Source organism: Podarcis cretensis, assembly GCF_951804945.1.
Source record: "Podarcis cretensis genome assembly, chromosome: 11".
Lineage (NCBI taxonomy): Eukaryota > Metazoa > Chordata > Lepidosauria > Squamata > Lacertidae > Podarcis > Podarcis cretensis.
In genome coordinates, this window is record NC_137180.1 from 37,755,496 (window position 1) to 37,778,452 (window position 22,957).

The following is a 22,957-nucleotide window of genomic DNA, read 5'->3' on the forward strand; positions in this document are numbered from 1 at the left end:
AAAAAGGGAGGGGGGGTTACATTAGGTTTAAAGAATGCAGAAAACTTTAGTGGATTCATTTTTAAAAATCAAGGTGGATCAAGCAAAATACTGTATCTAAATGATACATTTAAATATCCTAATTACATTTCCTGAAAATGCATACTAACTAGTTGTTGTAACAATTAAAACACATTGGTTTGCAGTCAGATAGGCATTTATACTGCTTAGGATCATAGCCGGAAACCAATGGTGTTATAGGCAGCACTCCAATTGCACTTAATTCGTATCCACTTAAGACACTGAAATAACACTGAAGTGAAAGGTTTCTGGTTGGCTTTTTGTACACATTCAAGGACACTAAGAGCACTTTCTAGAGGACTAAGTGCACAAAACTTTCAAGATGCAAGGGCTGATTGCGGGTGGCTAAAGGAAAAACGTAAGGGAGGAAAGAAACAGTGTTGACCATTATTATGGGAACAAGAATTTGAATTCAGTCTACAGAAAACCATAATATACTAAAAGCTGGTGAAGTGAATGTGGTAGTAAGGGGAAATAGTACCTGCCACCCTTAGAGTCATACCTGGGGCTGACAGATACTGATAAAAACTGTGTTTCTCCATGAGACGGAAAGTAATTGGCCATGTTGTTCAGTTTGCAACCACAGTAACATATATATTACACATACCTATTATTTCATACCCAGGATCAAGTCGGATATTTCCCCCCACCCCCTAGTTTTAATCTTTTATAGAAGCAGACTTTAAATCAGTGGCTCAGTTCCAAAGCTCTTCACACAGTATTCAGGCTGCACATGACAGCTTTTCAGCTCCCCTTTTACAGCAGCTGCCTCTCAAAGTTTCCCCCGCCCATCAAGGTACCCCATGAATCACTTGAGGTGCAGCCTACGAATATAGAAAGCTACGTTATGCCAAGTTGGACCCTTGATCTATCTAGCTCAGTATTGTCTACACTGATTGGCAGAGAGTCTCCAGGGATCTAGATAGCAGTCTCTCCATGCTATACCTGGAGATGGCGCGGATTGAATCTGGTGGCTATTTAATGTAAGAACTGATCACTGATCCACCCTGATCAGTGATCAGATCCTGATATAAAATCAGTAGAGATAGCTTATTAAGTTTTAATATATTTTTATAATTGTGGCAATTCAATTTTAACATACCTGTTTTCTATAGTTCATGCAGTGACGCTGTTTCTTAACATCTTTGGATGTCTGGCCTGGTTTTGCCTACAGCCCATTCGAGGAGTTGACTTCGGATTGAGTATTCTCTGGTTCTTGCTTTTTACTCCTTGTTCATTTGTCTGCTGGTACAGACCACTTTATGGAGCCTTCAGGTAACAATTTCCACCTACTGTGAAATTAATGCTATTAAGGTGCTACATAATTTAACTGCTTTTTAATCATCCAGAACTTCATTTAACATGGTTTTACAACTTTTAATGTGAATTCTTGTACTGGTTTGGCAATTTTCAGAGTAGCTGACTGGCCTCAAAGCATAGATTAGCAGACTGATAAATATATTAGTCTCTTGCAAACGTAGCCACAGTTTCTTATAATTAGTGTGATAGGTTAGCTAGATGTGTCCATGTTTTATTCCAAAACATAAATAGTGGCTCAGTTAGCACACCATGCTAAGTCAAACAATGGTTTAGTATGAACAGAGTTTCTCATAAGCAAGGCTTACTCTCTTTGTGTCTCTTAGACTAAATTAGGCAAGCTGCTTGCTTTTTGGAGTCTATTATTCTCAGAATTAGGCTTTCAAAATCCATCTATTTTTAAATATGGGGTGGGTGAAGTTAATATAATGCACTAGACAGGGATAAGGAGAGGCTGTTTTGCCTGCATAATGGAACACAAGCTCACTCACTTATGAATTCTGAAGTTTAGGCAGCTCACACTTCTAAACGCTTCTTTTGCACATTTTAATCTCCTTTTCTCAGTACTCCGTAATTGGACTCTGACCTGTTACCTCCCTTCCCTGGAAGAGAGTTGCTTTGCTATGTGCTAGTCCCTACTATTACTTGTTAAAACTTCCTCTTCATGCACCCAGTTTCCACGGAGATGGTATATATGGCCTCAGTGCCTGCACCTTGTTTTGTTGGCAGAACATTAATCTTTTTAGTCTTAAAGCTAAAAGCAACAAAGCAAGTCCCCCCGCTAGCTGTGCAAGAAAACAAGTTAATAATCCTGAAATAAGTTAATTATCCATATCGTCAAATAAGAAAAGATTGGAATTAAAAAGAGATGGAGAAATGCTTATTATATATCAGGCAGGACACTAAGGTCATTTTTGTTCACAGCACTTGCTAGATTATGTTAGTAGGTTTGCTTTGGGGGCGGGTTGTGGGGGAGAGGATTGCTTCTCATACTTGACATTTCTTTAATTGTTGCTATGCTTGTGGTGTTACATTATTGTAGTTTGATTGGATTATATTGATAGTTGGGGTATAGGAGGCAGCTCTGTTCCCATGGAGATCAGCTGTACTCATAAAAATTGTTTTATTTATAAAAGATAAACAGTATGTATGGTTTTGTTTGTTGCTATTGATTTGCTCTCCTGGTAGAGACGTTAAACTTTGGAAATGTTTCTTAAATATTGTGAAAATACCTGACGATTTCCCCCCTCCCTCTTTTAGGAGTGACAGTTCTTTCAGATTCTTCGTTTTCTTTTTTGTGTACATTTGTCAATTTGCTGTGCATGTACTTCAGGCTGCAGGATTCCAAGGATGGGGCAATTGGTAAGTGGCTTATTTTATCATTCAGTGGAGAGTGCAATAACAAGCCACCTTTACAAAGTTCAACAATGCACAGAGAAACATTTTGCATTTGAAAGTTTTATGGAGGATAAGCAGAACCAGTATGCAATTGTTAATAAGCAGCAATTGTTCATCTAGCCAGCGACTGTGTACCAAAAAAGTCCATAACTGATTTGCACCAACAATATATCATCCAAATGTCCCTGGTGTGTAGATGACACTTAAGCCACATGCCTACAGTCACAGCTGTTTCTCGGCCAGAATAGTTGGATCACTGTCATCTACGTGCTGGTAATCTCCAGGCTGGTTTACTGCAATGTGGCTTACCCTTGAGGTTGGTTTGGAAGCTGCAGCTAGTACAAAAATGCAGTGGCTCAACTGCTCATTAGGGCAGAATATCACTGCTGAAAGAATTGGACCAGCTACCAGCTATCAGGCTAAGCTCAAGGTGCCAATACTGGTATAGATACCTATGCAGGTTAGATACCTCCTATAGATATCATACCATCAGGAAGTACATGCTGTATAACATAGGAATTAGGCCTTCAGTGGTGCAATACCTACCCTTTGGAACATCTTCCCATTACATGTCTGACAGGGACCATCTCTGTTGTCTATTCAACACCTATTTAAGATCTTCCTTTTCTAACAAGCCTTTTAAGTGGAGACTTTTATCCCATTCTGTGTATGCATTGAACTTGAACTTGTTTTTATATATGCTTTTATTGTTAAATCACTTCAGAATGTTTTATGGTCAGCAATTCATAAATTAAATAAACAATTTAAGAATTGTATAAGAGAGTTTTAAATCCCAGTCCTAGTGCACCTTGATCCTGGGCATTCCAAGCACTTTGTCATCACAACTGGTCTGTCAGTTGTATGTAGATGGGCTATAACATGCCTGCCTGCTGAGCCCTCACTGCAAATTCAAAACAAAGTGGCCGGAGGCATCAAGAGCCCAGCCCCATAACCAGGTGAGAGGCTGAGGAGGCAGAGTTTTGGCACAGTTGATGTGCAAAAAACTAAGGTTGTTGAAGTGTATCTGGACTTGTCCATTAGGACAAATTTGTGCTGAGTGAATTATAATGTCCAGCTGTCTGCTGAAGTTTCCACCTAGCATCTGTTAGATGCTTCCTGCTGATGTTTCGCTTTGGCCTATTTGGTAGCAGCCAAAACTAAACTTAAAAAACACCACCACCTCTGTTCTTGAAAGGCAATTTGTGAAGAGATTTTAAAGGAAACTTTATCATATTTATCAAGGTTGCCGAACTTTCTGTATAATTAGAGAGAACAGCAGTTCCACAAGATTGTTCAAGGAATAGTGAAAAGTGAATTTCAAGATAATTCAAAGTGAACTGCCTTACAGTTTCTAGAGTCAACCTAAAATGCTTTCAAAACCTTAGTTGTGCTTGGCTCCCCAAATACTCCAGTAATTTCCTGTAAGGATTTTAGTGAAAAAAAACAATAGCTATGGTATTTCAAGATGTATCATATTGGGGCATGTGTATGTTATTTACCTCTCTTTTGTTATTTACCTCTCTCCTGTCTTTAGTGGATGGATTTCATCCCTCACTGGGCTCAATCTTAGCATTCCAGTAGGCATTATGATGATAATCATAGCAGCGCTTTTCACAGCATCTGCTGTCATCTCACTAGTAATGTTTAAAAAGGTAAGTTTTCTGTCTGTTGAATCCATATTGTTGATAGAAGGCTTTGTGTTTGCACACAGATGTTAATCAAAGCAGTCTGCTAACTTCTTTCTTAATTTGTATTAACTCGGGCAGATTGTCATGGATAGAAATGTCACAGAATCAAATTAGGAAAATGGATATTTTAATTGTTGCAAATTCATTTGAGTTGGAATGTGCTTGATTCCTCATTCCCCACTCCCCGCCCTTGTTCGTCTCCAGCTGTAGAAGTTATCTTATTCTTATTAAGGCTTTTGTGAAAAGAGCACATCAGGATCCTAGAGATTTCTCTCAAATAATACATTATCAAAGAGTAAAATTTATGCTTCAGTGCCTTTCATTTTAATTCTACATAAAAGTTCTGTCAGTGTAGGCCAGGTTTTCCTGGTCTGGTGCCCTCCCATAAGTGCTAGTCAGCATGGCCAATGGTTAGAGAAGATGGAAGTAGTTGTCCAAAACATCTGGAAGGCACAGGGTTGGGGAAGGTTTCTGGTGCGGGGGCGGGGGCGGGGGGCGGGAAGCAGATGAATATTTAGAAGCTGCAGAAAATATTATAATAATAATGATTAATTTATACCCCACCAATCTGGCTGGGTTTCCCAGCCGCTCTGCACTGTTCCCAACAGATTAAAAACAGAATAAAACATCAGACATTAAAAACTTCCCTAGTTGTTTATTTCCTTGACATCTGATGGGAGGGCATTCCACAGGGCAGGCACCACCACTGAGAAGGCCTTCTGCCTGGTTCCCTGTAACCTCACTTCTCGCAGTGAGGGAACCACCAGAAGGCCCTCAGAGCTGGTCCTCAGTGTCCGGGCTGAATGATGGGGGTGGAGATGCTCCTTTAGATATACTGGGCCGAGGCCATTTAGGGCTTTAAAGGTCAACACCAACACTTTGAATTGTGCTCGGAAATGTACTGGGAGCCAATGTAGGTCTTTCAGGACCTACATTGAAAGAAATGAGATGAAAATAAGGCAAGGTAAATGAAGGATATTTGGGTATTATAATTATTGAAACAGATGGCAACACACACATTGTTCTGATGTCCCATAAATTGTTAATAATAGCACAGGAGCTTTTTCAATGGAAGAAATGCATCAGTATGCCCTGTGCGTGACCAAGTAGCTTAAGGTATTTCATTTTGAGACTAAAAAGTAGTGGCCATGAATGTTAGAGGAGGAACTAGAGTGAGCAAAGCATACCAGAGAGACGTATGGAGGCTACTAAACAGACAAAAATCACCCATGGTATTCCTCACAAGTGTTGAGTTTTTAGCTCTCCACTCAGGCTGAACTGTCCAGCATCTGTGAAATCATGTGTGTCGTCGTTTTTCTGTAACCACTAGGGGTCACTCTTTATATCTTATGAATACCTGCTGTGGAGTTCAAATCATAGATGATACAATTACTAGGAAACAAATATGTACACTGGAGGGCTTTGAAGCAAAGACACAAAACATAATGCAAGGGAAATTTAACCAGTGATTTAATATCTTCAGAATTGCTGTTTTTGCTACAAATATTTTGGTGCCTAAAACTCTGCCAGGTGCTGTATGCAAGATTTTTTCTTTTTCTTTTTGGAAAACACGCCTCATCATTTCACTCTGGGCTTCTTCCACAGGTACATGGTCTCTACCGCACAACTGGAGCAAGTTTTGAGAAGGCCCAACAAGAATTTGCAACGGGGGTGATGTCCAACAAAACTGTACAAACTGCTGCAGCCAATGCTGCGTCAACAGCAGCAACTAGTGCTGCTCAAAATGCTTTCAAGGGTAACCAAATATAGCGAAAAGAAATGAAAAAATCACTACCATTTTCAGCTGTATTTTCTTTTTCAGTCACTTATATTCCCTAAAGACTTGTGTTAAAAATGCACACAGCATGTATGTCTCTTCGGCTGTGCATGGGCTAAAACAGGAAAAGGTCCTTGTTTCATTACTTTGTACACTTATTTATTCAATCAAAGGTACTTCCTGGCTACTACTCTTAACTGAAAATGGTTCTATTATTCCTCATCTTTTTGGAGGCACGCTATATTTGGTGAAAATTTAAAACCGTGAATCTGAAATTGATATGGCAACTTCTGGCGTCAACTTAAACGTTTTTTGGGGGGGCAAAGGGGGGGGGTTCTTGTCAATAGCTGACCCTGGAAACTTTCATTTTGACTTGAGACGAGCACTTTGGATTAACTCCTTCTATTCATAACAACTTGCTTCCCTATTTTCTTAAAGTAAGGAATGGGGCAACTGATGGTCTTGAATATTAAATTTTGGCTGCTGCTTTATAGCTTCAGCAGCTGATGAAGGACAAATGTAAGCTTAAAATAAGTATGATAGATAATGTAAATTTCTTTCTTTTTTTAGGATAATAGGCCTTTTGATAAAAATCTGAGTTTGCATGAAACAGTTTTGACCATGCTGAGCTAGTGTTTTGGTCCAGAATTTGTCTCTACCACTATGGTCACAGTATTTGTTGGGATCTGTTTTCATGGTGTGTGGTCTTCTTACAGAAATTTTGGAGCACAGTTAGTCTCACCAAAATAATATGTGATGCAACAGGCAGTGAGAATTACGTTTAATGGAATCTGAGTGATTATATATGCTATTTTTAATTTCAGTATTCATGTCTTTGGAAAACATACTGCTAAAGAGAACCCATTAACCAATATTTAGAACACTCCCATAGCTAGTCCTTTTTGACCTGTGTTAAAATGCAGTGGAATTTTTGTTGTGCTTAAGGAGTCTGGCATTTTTTAAGTGTGCACTTGTGTTTAACAATGGTACTAAATCTTTAGCCTTGTCAATCACTCTGTTTATTGCTTGTACAAACATTTGAATATACAGTATCTTATTGAAATCTTTAAAAACAACCATGGTCTCTAATCAGGCATTTAAAAATGGAATTTAATTATGTACTTGAATTCTTTTTAACATACTTCAGCCTTTATGTGTGATTTTTAATCTGAATAAATGCATTTTATAAAATGCAGATTGAGGTTGAGTTTTCAGTGCAGTAATAATCAGCTATGTTTGTTACACAGAGGTTTTTTCATTTTTAATTCATCTTTGTATCCTGAGTAATCAGCTCTCATTTTAAGGTCGTCATCCCCCCATTGACATTCTGAAGTATATGAATTATTGGATTGCAACTTGGAACATATCTTGGATTAACTTTTCAAATAGCATTCAGTTGCTGTCATTAAAGACTCTTAATTCTTATATACTGCATAAAGGTATTGCAATATAGGTCCTAATTTTAACACACTCTGATCCAATATTTATTTGGGAAAAGTATTATTCAGCTGACCCACTATTGGAAAAATATTCAGCATGGTCTAAAAGCTATGTCTGGGGTATATTCATATATCTCAAATTACAAACTTTACCTTATATGAATAAACAGGATAAATTTGACAGCTTAATCACAACAGCAAATACTAGAAAATAGACTATATGGGAATTACATTTTGTAAACAGTTTTCTATACCTAACACAGAGGGCAAGTCATCATGGATGTTATGAGGAATTTGACGTATTTAGTCCTTGATTAGTAAGAGAAAGTTTAGTTTTCTTTAATGTACATTTTATTTTAATCCTTCATCCTACTTCTGTTGCCCTATAACATTTTTGTTGCTAATCTTGTAACTTTTATTTGGGGTTGAAGATGAATTTTAATTATAGTTTAAAAATCAATAAATTGTTCTTGAATATTTTTTTCCTCAGGGGATAAAGCAGAATGAAACTTGAAATAGATAAATGCAAGTCTAGTTTGCATAAGTCTTGTAGCTATTTTGGTTCAAGAAAACAAGATGACATATGTTGATTTTAACATGTACAATTTTGCAGATCATCATCTAGAAAATTAACCATCAAGGTTAAATCAAAAACTTCTGATTTTTAGTTTTTGGCAAAAGGCTGTTGTATGTTAAAATATTTAGCACCGGAATTAAAATATGTCGGTTAAAAATCATATACCTATTATTTAAGTCATTTTGTAGTATCCAGTTGTGGCTAGATCAAAATACAGAGTTTCAACACTGGAATGTCAGTACTCTTCGCTATAGTTTTGGCATTGGAGTCGATTATCTGAGGGATATCTGTATATTTTGTAAATTCCTAACAATGCTTTGCCATCCTGATGAATGTCATGGTTCTGTACAAATGCACACAGATCATCTGATGTTGCATGTCTGGGTAGTTCAAAGGTTCTGCATATTTATTGTATTAACTCAGTGACATAGAATAAAAATGTTTCCTAATTGTTTGCTCTGTATAGTTTTAAAACTCAAGTAGGACATTTTTGTAAAAGGCAAGCTAAAATGCAAGAGGGTTAATGTGTATAGAATGTATCACATATTTCTCTCCCCCCCCCCAGCTCTAGTCATATGTAGTTACACAGAGGCAGAAATTACTTGATTGGCTTTATTGCAGTTTTATTGCCTTATGGATTGATTTCATTATTTCATATGTTGTAAGTCACCTTGATACATTACTTAAAAACTGATGTGTGACTGTGCATTTGATCCAGATTCTGGCACTACTAGTCACATGTAACTATGCACAACTAGAGCTGGATCGGGGTTGTTTTTTTGTAATCTGTATATAAATTCTGTGATCTGCTGCAGTGGGAAAAATATGTCAATTACCAGAACAACAAATTAATACAATTAGAACTGGGACTGGTTTAAAGAAGCACCCAGTAATAGTTGGTGTGTTTTGGTTTTGTGATGTAAATTGGAAACTTTAAAGAGAATGATTTGTCGGTACTGACGAAAACTAGGAGTATTAAATTTTGTCTGGGAACTTGTTGGAAGTAAACTGAAACCTCTGAAAACAAACCTTTGCTGGTATTTTTTATATCCGGATCGCTTTGTCACTGCTGTGGAGGGTCAATTTCTCTACTGTGAGTCCTTTATGAATGTAGCAATAAAGTTTACTGATAGTGGCCACAATCCAGGAAGGTATATAACCAGGTACAGCTGTGGGCCTTTTTTTCTTGGTTTTCACTTTTCAAAACCTGCCTTGTGTGCCACACAGCAAGCTCCAGCTAAATTGAAAGCCATGTTTGATATGCCTTTATAAGGGTTGGGTGCTATGGAAATGATGTAAAAGCCCTGATTGTGTCTTTCTAAACGTTGTGTGACGAGAGGCTCTGTGTGCATACTATAGAGACCTTATAAAGACAGAACTAACATCATCATTAATTCATGATGCTCTGTTATTCTGGTGTCTTCTATAACAGGTTACAGTGTATAACTGAGCAGCTACAAGTGGGTCACAAGTTTTATATGTGGGAAACTTCTGGAATAAGCTGTACAATTTATGGAATATTGTAGAGCTGGAACAGGTATAGAAGAGGGCAACCAAAGGGAACAAGGAGACTGGAGCAACTCCACTATAATAAAGGTTACAGTGTTTGGGACTTTGGGGGAGGGGGGAAATATAGGGGGACATTACAGAGGTTTATAAAATTATGCATCGTGTGGAGAAAATAAGACCTCCCCCTCAATACTACCAGAAGCTGAGGTGATCCAATAAAGCAGAATGGTGGGAGAGTCAGAACAGGTAGTCCTTCAGATGGCTGAGTTAGTAGAACTGACTCCCCAAAAGATAGAGAGATGGCTACCAACTTCAATGGCTTTAAAAGGGAATTAGACAAATTCAGGGAGGATAGAGCTATCAGTAGCTACGTAAGCCTGATGGTTTTGTAATGCCTCTAAATACCAGTTACAGGGAATCACAGGCATTTGGTTGGCCACTGTGAGAATAGGTTGCTGGACAGGATGCAGCAAAATGTGTTCATTGTTCAGTTACTCAATTATTGCTCTTTGTTGCTATAACTGCTGCATTCCGCAAAGACAACTAACATCAGAGATGGAGCGTATATAATGATTGGACAAAAGAGCGCCACGGTGACAACTAAGAGATTGGCTTGTACTAGTCTCAGGCTCCCATAAATATGTGAGGCTTCACCTCGTTTTTGTCTTTTGGAGCTATCCAAAATTCTGTGCATGCTCCTAAACCCAAGACTGCTCAAGCAGGTAACCCATATCAAAACTAAATTGAACTAAGCTAACATGTATCTAAACTAAACTAAATTTTTGCTTTCATTTCAAGTATGTTTGATTTGGTGCCTTCATTTTTCTTCCTCCCTCTCTCAAATAAACGTGTTTTTTTAATACTCTGGGAATCTGGCTTCATTGGTTTAAAAATGAGTTTTCCTCACTAAAATCTTCCTCATGCATGGTTGTTGAGATGTCTAGGAATATTTCACAAGGTTTTGTTCAAGTTCTTTGTCCACAGGTCTTTGGGAAAATAGGTTGACTGCTGCTTTTGATATGTTTTCCCTAGAGCTGGGCAGAAAAGGCTCCTTGAGAGTATGTCTCTGAAACTCACTGAGCTTCTGGCCAAGGTTGTGCTAGGAGACGTAGTCTAATTGGTGGAAGCTATCAGTAGCTACTAGACACGGTCCAAACACTTACTGCAATTTCACTCATTTTTCCTAATTACACCAACAATGTTTAGTTATCAGATTGGTACTAGAAAATACAACTGTTGAATGCCTCCAATTGATTGCCTTTGTTCTCTTTCTCTTTTGGTTCTCAGTGGTTACAACCAACAGTACAACTATTCACTGGTACAAAGTTACCTGCTCTTCCTTTCGCATTCAATCAGAAACCAATGGCAATCTCATTCTTGTAGTTCCTCTCCTGTTGCATGGATAACTTGGCTTGTGTGTCTTTCAGGAATTATTAAGGAATTGGATTTATATTCCTCACCTTCTTCCATTGAGCACTGGGTGGCAAACACATCAATATTAATACAATTTAAATTTCTAAGAAATACAGATTAAACCAAACTTTAAAAACAACAACTGTATGCTCCCAAACTAGTAATATCAGGCTTGTCAAAATCAGAAATGATTTCTCAGAAAACTTAAAGGGTTAATAACTGTTTATTAGGCAAAGAAATTACTATATTGTAGACAAATTAAATTAGCAATACAGCTCAACAACATCCTTTACTATGTTTAGCTGACTATAGAGCTTCAAACATTCCTCTCTTGTTCCTTTTATGTTGATGAGCTTGCTAATTGCTAAACAATCCTTCACATTTAGGCTATAAATAAGTAGGCCTGGATTTCCCAGAGTTCAGGAGATGCTGGAAATCCATCATTCCAATTATTGTTAACCCCACCTTCATTCCAATGAGGGATTTTACAGGACATGGTTGACATCTGATAAATATGAAATAGAATTAGTGTAGCTGTATTTGCCTTTGGAATACTTTTGTCCCTTTCAACCTCTCTTTTTCCTTATTGTTATTGCACATCTCACGTCATGTGAATCTTTAAATTTTTACCCTCTGGAAAGCAGTGGCACATAACACAATACAGTAAATGTTTACAAAAATGATTCAGCCGCAGCTATTTAAGAAATAATTTGTTAAGTTTTGTTTACACATTTTGAGCTGTTTAGAACACAGGTTTAAAACACAATTTCTTGAGTTAATATAGCACACACTAAGAAGCATTCACATATATGTCATCTTGTGAAGGCAAAATACTTTATAAAAAGGGGTCCTTGCAGTTTGTTTAGAGGTAAAACACAAAATCTTTCTTAAACCACAGGATGTAGTCTGGAAAACTTTCAAGATTCCTTGTACATAGATTTAAACCTTGTGACTGGCAATAAAGCTTCTCTCCAAGGAAACACAAAGTTGTGTTGATAGCAATGGGTGTAAAAGTGACAAAACCAACCATGATGTAAGTTTTCTTGGAATTATGAAATATTTTTTGGAATTTATGAAATATAAGTTTATATGAAAACTAGGATATATTTCAACCATAAGAAAGATGCATTATGCCATGTAAGGAATGCCAGTGTTTGGTTACTGATGTGCTTATTTGCAAAAGAACGGGCTGAACTATGCCATTGGAAATTTTGTTTAAACTAGATTTTCCTTGAGTTCTCTCCCTCTTCCCACAATACTGTAATATATAGCCTCACATAAGGAATTGTGTCTGCATATTACTGAGATCAGACTTCCTGGAAAGCTCTCCAACAGAGAAAATGCTTGTCCCTTTAGAGCTTATTACAATACATGATGGGCAGGACACAGCTTGTTTTTGACCATGGAGCCATTCATACCCGTGTTTTATAGGTAAGCAACAAATACAAGTTCTTGCTAGGTGGTAGCTGCAATAGCACAGTAAAGCATCATCTTAGTAGGATGTGATGTTAAATACATTTTAAACTTCCCAATTACGTGGTAAGATTTGCCAGGGCCTGAGTTTCATAATGCACACACTTCTAGGTTACTGTGCTTCCAGTCCATGTTATTATAGAAACTTCACTTATAGTCGGCAATTCTGTGGCTCGTGTACATTAGAATTTAGAATTTATAACTAGACCAAATGCCACTTGAGTGTTGGTTAAAGCTGCATCTACCATACTGGATTTTGAAATATTAATCATTGCACAACTAAAGAAATATTTTACCTGTTTAAATCATTGACTAAAACACATAGGATTGATCCATTGCTCAATCATATGTGCATGTGATTTATTTTTACAAAGCAAAAAAGCTGCTGGTTTTAGATACATACCTGAGTCATAGGAAGTGTCTTAGAAGCATTCTCTCTATTACTTTCCAACAGGAGTAAAAACCTATTTGCAAAGTTCTTGCCAACTGTTCAATTCAACGTGGGGGGAAACTTTCTCTTTTTTAAGATGACAATTTTTGCTTTAAACACTGCAGCACTACAGTGTATTGTCTAAAGTTGGCATGCCCATTTGGAACCCTTACTAAAAGGGCAGTTGGAAATGTGAGAGACCAAGTAAATAATGATTTGTTACATCAATGAATTCCTTAAAACACTTTTCAAGAGCCCCGTTTACTACTAATCTGTTCCATAAAAGCTTTAATTTCAACTGTGCACACTCTCACTCTCTAGACACATTAATTTCTGATTTTACCACTTCAATTCTAGGCTGGAAGCTGTTAGTTTGAAATCCCATGATAGTTTCCCTAGAGAATGAGATAGAAATCTTAGTGTTATCTCTCAATTACCTTCAAATGTTTGTATCTCAAAAATCAGTATGGAGGTTAAGTGCAAGAGCAACTTAACAATAAATGGGGAAGAGATGTGAAACAAATTATTGAACCAGCACTCTTCTTTTTAACAGCTCTTATGGCTCTTATAGCCAAACTGCCATTTGGGGGAGAAGGAAATCTAAAGAAAAATTGTGAGAGCAATTGTATTTTTAAAAGGGGGAAACAGAATGCATATTCTGACTTGGAGTAACTACACACCTGGATCACAGCCATAATAATTACAGCAATATTCATTGGGGGGGGGGGGAGAGGAAGCTTTAGACATAAAAAGTATCCATGTGAAATGTGCCAAGATCATATCCTGTGATAAAATTGATTCTGCCAAACAAATATTTCATTGGCCCTGTGTCCTTATTGAATATGCATTCTGGTCTAAAAAGGTTAGCTCTAATTGAACCTCACTATTTCAATCCAGAGGTTTTTCGCTGCTGCTGCAGTACCAAAAAGGAGAGCAAACTAAAGAACATCAGCATGGACACTCCATGTGCATTAAGAGGGAACCCTTTTAAATAGGAGAAGCCCACCATGTTCCAGAATGAGAGAATCTTCCTCAGACCTGTGTAGTTTGTGACCTATCAAGCCAAGCATAGTCCACAACTATGTGTTTTGGTTACTAGGACCTTGCAAACCTTTCTTTATGTGCTTCCTGCTTAAAGCTACAAAAATGAACAAGGGTTGTTAAGCACCTGGCAGAGACACAAAAGTAGGCTGCATTTGGCTTGGGTCGCAAGTAATCTACCACTCTGTAAACGATGGGACAGTGTTTACAATGTTTGGGTTTTCAGGTTAGGTGAACTTGGTTGTTGGTGGTTGTTTTATAAGACCCTATCTTTATAGGAAGAATTATTGTTGTCCATCACACTTCTAAAGTCTTAATGCATGTTTGTATTAATCATAATGTGTGTGGGTGGTGCATCACCCTTTTATGCTCTTGTTAATTGGAATGTCCACACGTTTTTGAACAGGAGAAATTGTGGAAGAAGTAGCAGCAGCTCTGCAAAAGAAAGCAAACTTTTGTTGTCCAAGATAGTGTCTTAATCAGCACTGCTGGTACTGAACATATCAGCATAGTTGGTAATACCCCCACAAAATTTGTATGTACACAGTTGTTACTCATTTTTGTAGTACTTACTATAGCAGTGGTTAAAGAAGAAGCAGCCATGCACAATAAACCTGAGTTAGAGGGGTAGATACTCTAAAATACATTCCTTGTTACTGGAAATTTCAATTTTCTTAATTTTAGAAGCTATGGTAGACATAAGTGGTTATCATTAGTGGTTTTGATGTAAAATTTTAGTCTAGCATCTTGGCCTCCAACTGCTGCAAGTTATTCCTATCAAAAGGCAAAATATGAGAGATCAATGTTAATAAGGCCAATCTGATACATGAACATCTGAATATTAGCCATCAGTTAACCCGTCATTATGACAGTACCATTATATTTTGTTTTAATGGGTTTCAAAAATTCTTAGGCTTGTAGAAAAATTACAGAAGTGTATGTATGCACTCTCTTGCAGAAAAAGATCACCTCTGGAAAATCATTGAGCTGATTATAATCATCAGCGTGCAATATAGCTGTAAAAAGATCTTTCAAAAGCACCAGACCTTAATAGAGTCTGTCCTTAGGTGATGATGCAGCTATTTTAGGCACATAATCTCGGGCAAAATGAACGCAATGGCAGTCTGTACTTGGAATGGCGAGAAGAGGCCGTTGGAGGTACCCTGTGGGCACCAGTACTCTGCTTGCTACTGTCCTTGAAGGTGGATTAAGGTCTACACTTCCACTAGGAGGTACACCTTTGGGGCCTAAGTACTACCATTACTACTTCCTAAGACTTGCTTCACCTATCTACATTTATACAGCTAAATCAATCGCATATTGCTAGTACTACCTGTGCTTATGAGCCCAAAATAATTTAGCTTTCATTCTGGTGGCTGCTGTATACTGTACTTGTTCTGACTTACAGCAACCTATTTCACATGTTTACTGGGCAAAGTATTGCTTACAAGCCCCAGCCTATGAAAATCCCTTCCTTGCAAGCTTCATTTGGAATCCCTGCATATTTCCTGTACCCAAGTTTCCCCCATGTGCTATTTCAACAAGATAAGCTTTTCTAAATGCAACCCGAAGAAACTGCTGTGGGGATGGCACCAAGGTGACATCTAAAACCTTTGAACTTGAAGCCTGGTTACATTATCTTTCTGTACATAGTGGAAACATATTGACTTGTATTCAGCAATATCCTTCCAAGGATTCCTCTGCAATCCTTCATAGTGGTGAACATACAAGTAGAACTGAGCATTTCCAAAACCGTTAGGCACTGTTCATACACACTTGAAGCCAACAGCTGTATGTTGTAGCATCCTTCCACTGCAGCCAGGTGCTGTGAAACTGACAAAGTAACATTTTCTTCTTATGTTGCTGATAGTCCTCCTCCATGCCTATTAAGTGACACTATACTGCTTGAGCTCCAAAAAGCTTTTGTGTGTGTCTTGGCATCAGTTCATTTAGAAGTCCACTTAGAAGCCAATTCTGGTGAGACATGTAAAGGTTCTCTTGAGTCATTAAAGGAGACAGATAAGACTTTTCCCTTCTTCAATTTCTTCCTGTACTTTGTCACTGGAGGTGGCGATTTCCGCTTGGGCGGAGAAGACTGCGCAGATGAATGTCAGAACAGTGCCACCAATTGCAGTGTAGAAAGCCCAGCCCAGCGAACAGTCACCAAGTTTATAAGCCGAAGCATAATGTCCACAATAGTCTATTGCCTTCTGACAACCCCAGCCAGCAGGGTATAAGATCAAGCCTAGGATAAGGAAGAGACCTACCAAGAAAAAGAAAGAGTAGTTAGAACAAAAGTGCAAACACATCACTGTAAACCAAAGGGGAGAGGATTCAGTAACTACAATGCAGAATCACTTGGCCTGCAGGCTTAGAGACCGACAGGCAATGCACTGTGTATAGTGCAACAGTGGGTATGAGTTTGACATCCTGAATGTGGTTGCTGCTATGCAGTAATACAAACCCAGCAGGACATGGCCAAATGGAGAATTATTACTAAATTTATTACTTGCCCTTCACCAGCAGATCCTAGGGTGGGTTACGGCAACATTAAATTCAGCATTAAAAACAGCTAAAACAAATTACAGTCACATGTAAAATGAATCAAATGACAACACTGGAAAATGTTTACAGTATTAACTATATTCCTATTATTCCTCCCCATCTCCACCGAGGATGAAGTTTTTTCTAAGTTATAAATCACAGCCAGTATCGGTTTGTTTCTTAGTAAATCTTGAGGGCAGGAACAGCTGTGAGTGCTGGTTTCTGTCTCATTCACGGCAATTAAGATTGTACATGCTCCAGCACATTACTGTTTCTTAATTATTGGGACAGAGTGCCAGCCAGCTGAGAGAAACATCCCAGTATCCCACATTACATAAAGCTGCACTTGGACATATGAGAAGGTTCAAAATGCATCAGACCCCGTCTGTAAATCCTTTAACAAGCATTTCTTAAACAAAAAGAGAGAACCTGGATTATCTGTAGCCTTTTATCATTTGGTTGGTTGCAAAACCCCATATGTGAATTATGTTCCAGTCTTAACATTGGGGATTTCTCTGTGTACTGAGTCAGGAACAGCCAAAAACATTGTGTAGTGTTCCTTGCCAGCATGCCTGTGTCACTGAGACTATAAAGTATTGCTTCATCTTGGGCAGGATAAACTGGGCTTTCATCCTTCTGAGCCCACCAGCTGTGACAGACTAAACACCAGAAATCCCCTTCCTGATGTCATCAGAAGTTCCTTTGTCAGTGTGCTATACAGCATCATTTTTCTGAATAGGAGATTTATTGACACAGCAGAAGTTTGAAAATTACAATTTTTAGCACCAAAATTTCATTTGAAATGGCTTTTATCTATCAAAACCAGGATGCTTTAAAACTGCTCCAATCTAAGTGTAGCTTCTCTTACCAGAAAACGTTTTATGCACACGTGTTAAAGGAAAACAAAACTTGAGCATAACCTCTGGGGGTGTATGTACACACCAAACATCTGTCTTATACCTTGGTGAACTGACCCCAGAACTTGACTTCCCAGAGGAAAGGAGATGATGATTTAACTTGTGGTATAGCGATATCCTGGCTTGCTGTTTACCAGGGACCTGACAGCTTTGGCGGAGGGACCTCTGTGCGTTTTATCACATTTTTTCACCTAAAATTAGTTAACACTGCACAGATCGCTTCTTAAAATGTAGGCTATGTGCTCATAGTCAGATTCCTTTTTAAAAATTGGCTTCTGTCATTCTGCAATATATGCATTTATCAGACAACTGAGTAAATAAGATTTAAACACTTAAATGTTTGCTAGCAAATACCACAAGATACTACTGTGTGTTGCATTAACTTATTAGCACAGACTTATCAAACAGGTGTCTCCAGGCATCCATTCTATCCGTAAATCAAAAAATTCACTAAAGACAAATTTTAAGAAGCCAGTTTTTTCTGTTCTCCACCTTTATATCTGCCACTCAATTAGTATGCCTCTGTAATTTAATTGAAGAACATGAAATTACAAATCCTTCAATCCTTAAGTATTGAGGTACCCCCTACTTACTATTTAATGATCCCTGTGCAAGTCTTGTACAGTGCAAATGTAGGGGAGAAATGGAGTAGCTAATTAATTTGGTGCCTTTAATTGGACTCTCAGAGGCTGGAGGCAGCTTTGGAGAGGATGTTCAATTTAAGTTTTGCGGAGGTACATCTGGAGGGGCACCTCTACTTTCCAAGTGATTAGCTAAAAAAGGATTAGCTTAAAGAAAAGTTAACGCAGAGAGACACAATCCATCTCTCCAAAAACAGAAAGGAAAAAGAGAAGTATATTGTGCTCTAGACACAAATTAATAAAAAGAAGTTGTCCATATAATTTTGAAGAAAGGGGAGTTCAGTAGCAACAGCTAAGTTCTAGCTTAGGTAGCTAATTGTCATGTGCCTTTTTATTTTGGTTTCAAAGGTTTTATTTGGAGCTCCAGGAATGTAACAAGAACTGTGGTTAATTGGATACGTCTAAGGAAACCTTATATGCAGGGCTTGAAGGCAACAATCCTCTTCAATTGTTTGGCCCTAACATCTGGTGTTCAGATATGCACTGCCTCTAAACACTGAAGTTTCACTTAGCTATCAGGGCTAATAGCCACTGAACATAAGGAACAACATCATTGTTGAAAGCCAAGAACTCAAAGTTCAGTACAAAAATTCATCAGCGCCACACATCACTCTGACTGCCTTGCACTGGATCTGAGCAATGCCAGACCAGCAGCAGTGGCAGCTTTGGAATAACATAAAGCAGATCCCCCTGGTCTGATCTTGGAAACAACTCCTTCAGAGAGCATGGTTACCCAGCTGTTTGTTTGGATAAGCCAGAAGCATGATATTTAGTTCTGACAGTCTCTTGTGCAGTTGTTGTTCTGCCACATTAAACAGCAGAGTATACTGGCAAAGCTGAATGCTGTCTGCAAATCCAGAAATGACCCCCTTGCATTTCCTACTGAAACAAAGGGGTGTTTGCCTGTCAAAAATGCCTCTGAAGAAGGCAGAAATTGGCCAAATGGGATCAATGGAGCGTCAGTGCTGTAGACAAGCAAGGACCATGCTGCATTATTAAAATGAAGGGGAAACACAGAAAACAGCTCAGAAAGTATTTTGTCTGTTTTCTTTTCATTTAATTGTAGAACTGGAAGGTCATTTAGTCCAATCCCCTGCAATGCCTAGCAGTTCAAAAGCACGTCAAAGTGCAAGTAGATAAATAGGTACCGCTCCGGCAGGAAGGTAAATGGCGTTTCCGTGCACTGCTCTGGTTCGCCAGAAGCGGCTTAGTCATGCTGGCCACATGACCTGGAAAAACTGTCTGTGGACAAACGTCGGCTCCCTAAGCCAGTAAAGCGAGATGAGCGCCGCAACCCCAAAGTCGTCCATGACTGGACTTAACTGTCAAGGGTCCTTTACCTTTTTTTATCTGCAATGTGGGGCTCCAATTAAAGCATCCATAACAGATGGCCATCCAATTTCTGCTAAAAACCTCCAATGAAGGAGAGTCCACCATTTCCCAAGGGAATCCATTCAATGTCATAGACAAGATACTGTATTTGGACCCTACTATACATGTGACACACCCATTCCTAAAAATGCAAACTTGATATAGGTATCTATTTAAATGCAGTAACTTAGTCAAGCCAATCCTAGGATTCAGCTAGATTGGTAAAGAAAAAGCAATTTATATGTGTTGTATATGCGATATAACATTGTGCCACCAGATGGCAATGTGGAGCCCTGTTATTTTCTACCTATTTTTCCTGTTTAAATTTACAATGCTTTAAACTGAAACACTTACCGTATTTTTTGCCCTATAGGACGCACTTTTTCCCCTCCAAAAATGAAGGGGAAATGTGTGTATGGGGCGAATGCAGGCTTTCGCTGAAGCCTGGAGAGCGAGAGGCGTAGGTGCGCACCAACCCCTCTCGCTCTCCAGGCTTCAGGAAGCTATCCGCAAACCTTGCGAGCCCAGCGGGAGTTCCCGCGGGCTCGCAAGGCTTGCGGGCAGCAGCCTGCAGCCCGAAGCACCCTCCGGTGGGCGCCCCGTGCTTTGCGCAGATGTCCACAAGCCTTGCGAGCCTGGTGGGAGTTGCCGCCAGGCTTGCAAGGCTTGCAGATAGCAGCCTGTTCTGGGGGCTGGGGTCAGGGGAAGCTCAGGCTGGGGGGAAAATAATTTTTTTTTATTCATTTCCCCCCAAAAAAACGAGGTGCGTCCTATGGGCCGGTGCGCCCTATAGGGCGAAAAATACGGTATTTGATGTGTCTAGATCCAGCCCTAGATTTCAGCAACTGACTGGAAATATTCAATAAGTTCAGCTCCCTGAATTAATACTTATAAAAGACAAACTAGCCAAAGAAAATGACAAAACGTGTTGGAAGGATCTGAAACTAAAAGTCGCAAGGACTGGTTGCCAACACCAGGGTTTTTCCAGACTCTTTCCTAATTCAGTTGCACTTTACTGTACTGAAATTGGGTTCTTGGTTTCACCAACCCGAAAAACACCCACATACAGTGAGTCATGGGCAGCACAAAAATCATATGATTAGTCTGTTATTCTTCCTTTTGCATGTATACTAGCGATTTTCAAATAATTATCAGGTCTATCAAAAAGGATATCAATAATGCTGGACCAGTTTGCTGCAAAGAGCTTATTCACATCTATCTCCTATCTTTTGCTAGCAGATTTTTGACAGACCTTTATCCTCTTTTCTCATTCAAATATTTTAAAAAAGGTTAATACTGCAATCCACTGATGATTTATAGTGCAATCCTAGGAAAAATCACAAGTATGCCCCATTTAGTTCAATGATACTTATTTCCAGGCACATGCATATAAGATTGCACGTTTAACTGAAGCTAAACGTTATTGAAATCAATGGTATTTTCTTGTGAGTAAATGTAGTCAGGATTGTAATGTTAACCCACAGATGAAGACAAGGAAAGAAGAGAAGACAACTTCACAAATTTTGGCATACATTGTCTTCATGACCATCACCTATACAAGTTCAGTTTTGCTCAGACTAAAAATGAAAATCACATGCAAAGTGTGTTGCCAAAAGGTTAGGGCAGCTGCTACTTTTCCCGTAAATTTTAGTTGCTGTCCTGTTGGCTGATCCTATGTTGTGCAGCATTTTCCTAAAGCCATTCCGAAACTAAACTCAAGAAACATTCCAATTTGTCTTGCCGAGTGTTCCTCCATTACTGTTCTACTACAGCGTATTAGCTAGGACAATCCGTCCACGCAGGTGCCTAAGTAGGGCTGGTTAGAAATGTTTTCTAGCCTGCCTCTTCTGGAAACTGTTAGGATTGCGTTGAGTCTCAGTCCTAATCTGACTCCTCTTTCAGATGACTTGCCAAGAACGCAGAGGAGGCTGATGCATCACCAACTTGGCTAGAAAAACGATTTGGGAAGAAAGCCCTGCGACAGAGGAAGCATGACGAGGAATTGATTGAGCAACGACAAGAAGAAGCAATATCATGGCCTCCTCTCAGGAGCTGTCTGCCAGCTTTCATCAGCTCAGGCCCTTCATCTCCTGCTACATATAAAGGCATGTTCATTATGTATGTCACAGAGAGACTGAAGTGCATATCATACAATGACACTACACAGACTACTGCTCAGCCTGGAGTCTAAGCAAGCTCAGAGGCACAGGGGGTTCTAAGCTGCCCACTTTGCTAGGCAAAACCTCAATCTGTAACGGAATTAAAATAGTTACTGTTAATGTACTATCCTGTACTATTTGAAATCAGCTCTACCATATTTCAATGCCTGATTAGCACATATACTTAGCATGAGCACACTTTTCCTCTTAGGCTCATCTCCCCTCCTCCTGCCCCCACCAAGTCTTTTCCCGAACTTTAACTTTCAGCAGTCATGCTGGAATGCAGCCATCTGAATACAGGAACTCATGTACCATGCTGTTCAAAGTGCAAATGTACTTGAGACAGTGTCAGGATTTCCACTATAAACCAAACAGCATTTTCCCAGAAATGGAGAAGGGCTGGCACTAATGGGTAAAATAAAATAATAATAAAAAACCCGCCAAAAACAAACCTAAGAGGAAACTTCGCACAAAATATGCACTTGAAACTATTTGGAAAATATTTTGAGAGTATTAATATAAGCATGGAAACAACCTTTTTTTTAAAAAAACCAACAACAACCCCATGTTATTATTTAATATGTATTTAGTTCTTTCAGTATATGTAGCACCTTCTGGAGTTTTATAGGCAAAAAATATTAAGCTTTGTGCCCCCAAGGAACTTACAGTCTAATATAATATAGAGAGAAATGGAGGGAGGAAAAAGAGAGCCAAGGGTAGCAAGGGATGAATGTGGGCAAATGCATTTAGTGTGCCTCTGAAACCCAGTCCCTAAACACCCAACTGGATACTACAGACTACTGATATTTACAGGCAGAAAAGAGGAAGCTATTATTACAATCAACCCACTTAAAATTAATTCCCTGTTAGTATTTTAGGAACAAAATTGCTCAAACTCAGGTTTTCCAAGTAATTCACAGCCTTTTAAAAATAGCTCCAGCACTCGCAAAAGATGCACAAATGACCGCCTGTCCAGCCCCTTTTGTTTGTCAAGCAGCAGTTACTGATCTAATGATATGGTTGTGTTGGTCTATGGCCCTTTGAAGCTGATGACTTATTCTTTCCTTAACAGTATGGCTTCTAAATGTTTACAAAATGAAGATTGCTGCTTCCCCACTTTATGAACAGAAAGGAACTGTGAGCACTGGAGGATAACAGGAATCCCAAAAGGAACCTTTTAATCAGAAGACAGATTATTTGCAG

General features: G+C 38.8%; 2 protein-coding genes across 4 annotated transcripts in view; one reads left to right on the plus strand and one right to left on the minus strand.

The window, feature by feature from the left end:
- SCAMP1 (secretory carrier membrane protein 1) overlaps positions 1-9,284 on the plus strand; it is a 28,693-nt gene extending 19,409 nt beyond the window's left edge. Inside the window, exons 6-9 of the mRNA XM_079995769.1 lie at positions 1,176-1,335; positions 2,638-2,739; positions 4,310-4,427; positions 6,069-9,284. Coding sequence (XP_079851895.1) covers positions 1,176-1,335; positions 2,638-2,739; positions 4,310-4,427; positions 6,069-6,233 — 545 coding nt within the window. The 3' untranslated portion in view covers positions 6,234-9,284. The remainder of the gene's footprint in view (positions 1-1,175; positions 1,336-2,637; positions 2,740-4,309; positions 4,428-6,068) is intronic.
- A 2,098-nt stretch (positions 9,285-11,382) lies between these two features.
- The window catches only part of LHFPL2 (LHFPL tetraspan subfamily member 2), a 121,921-nt gene continuing 110,346 nt past the window's right edge, over positions 11,383-22,957 (minus strand). For all 3 annotated transcript variants that reach the window (XM_079995839.1, XM_079995838.1, XM_079995840.1), the window contains exon 4: positions 11,383-16,385. In XM_079995839.1, coding sequence (XP_079851965.1) covers positions 16,129-16,385 — 257 coding nt within the window. In that variant the 3' untranslated portion in view covers positions 11,383-16,128. The remainder of the gene's footprint in view (positions 16,386-22,957) is intronic.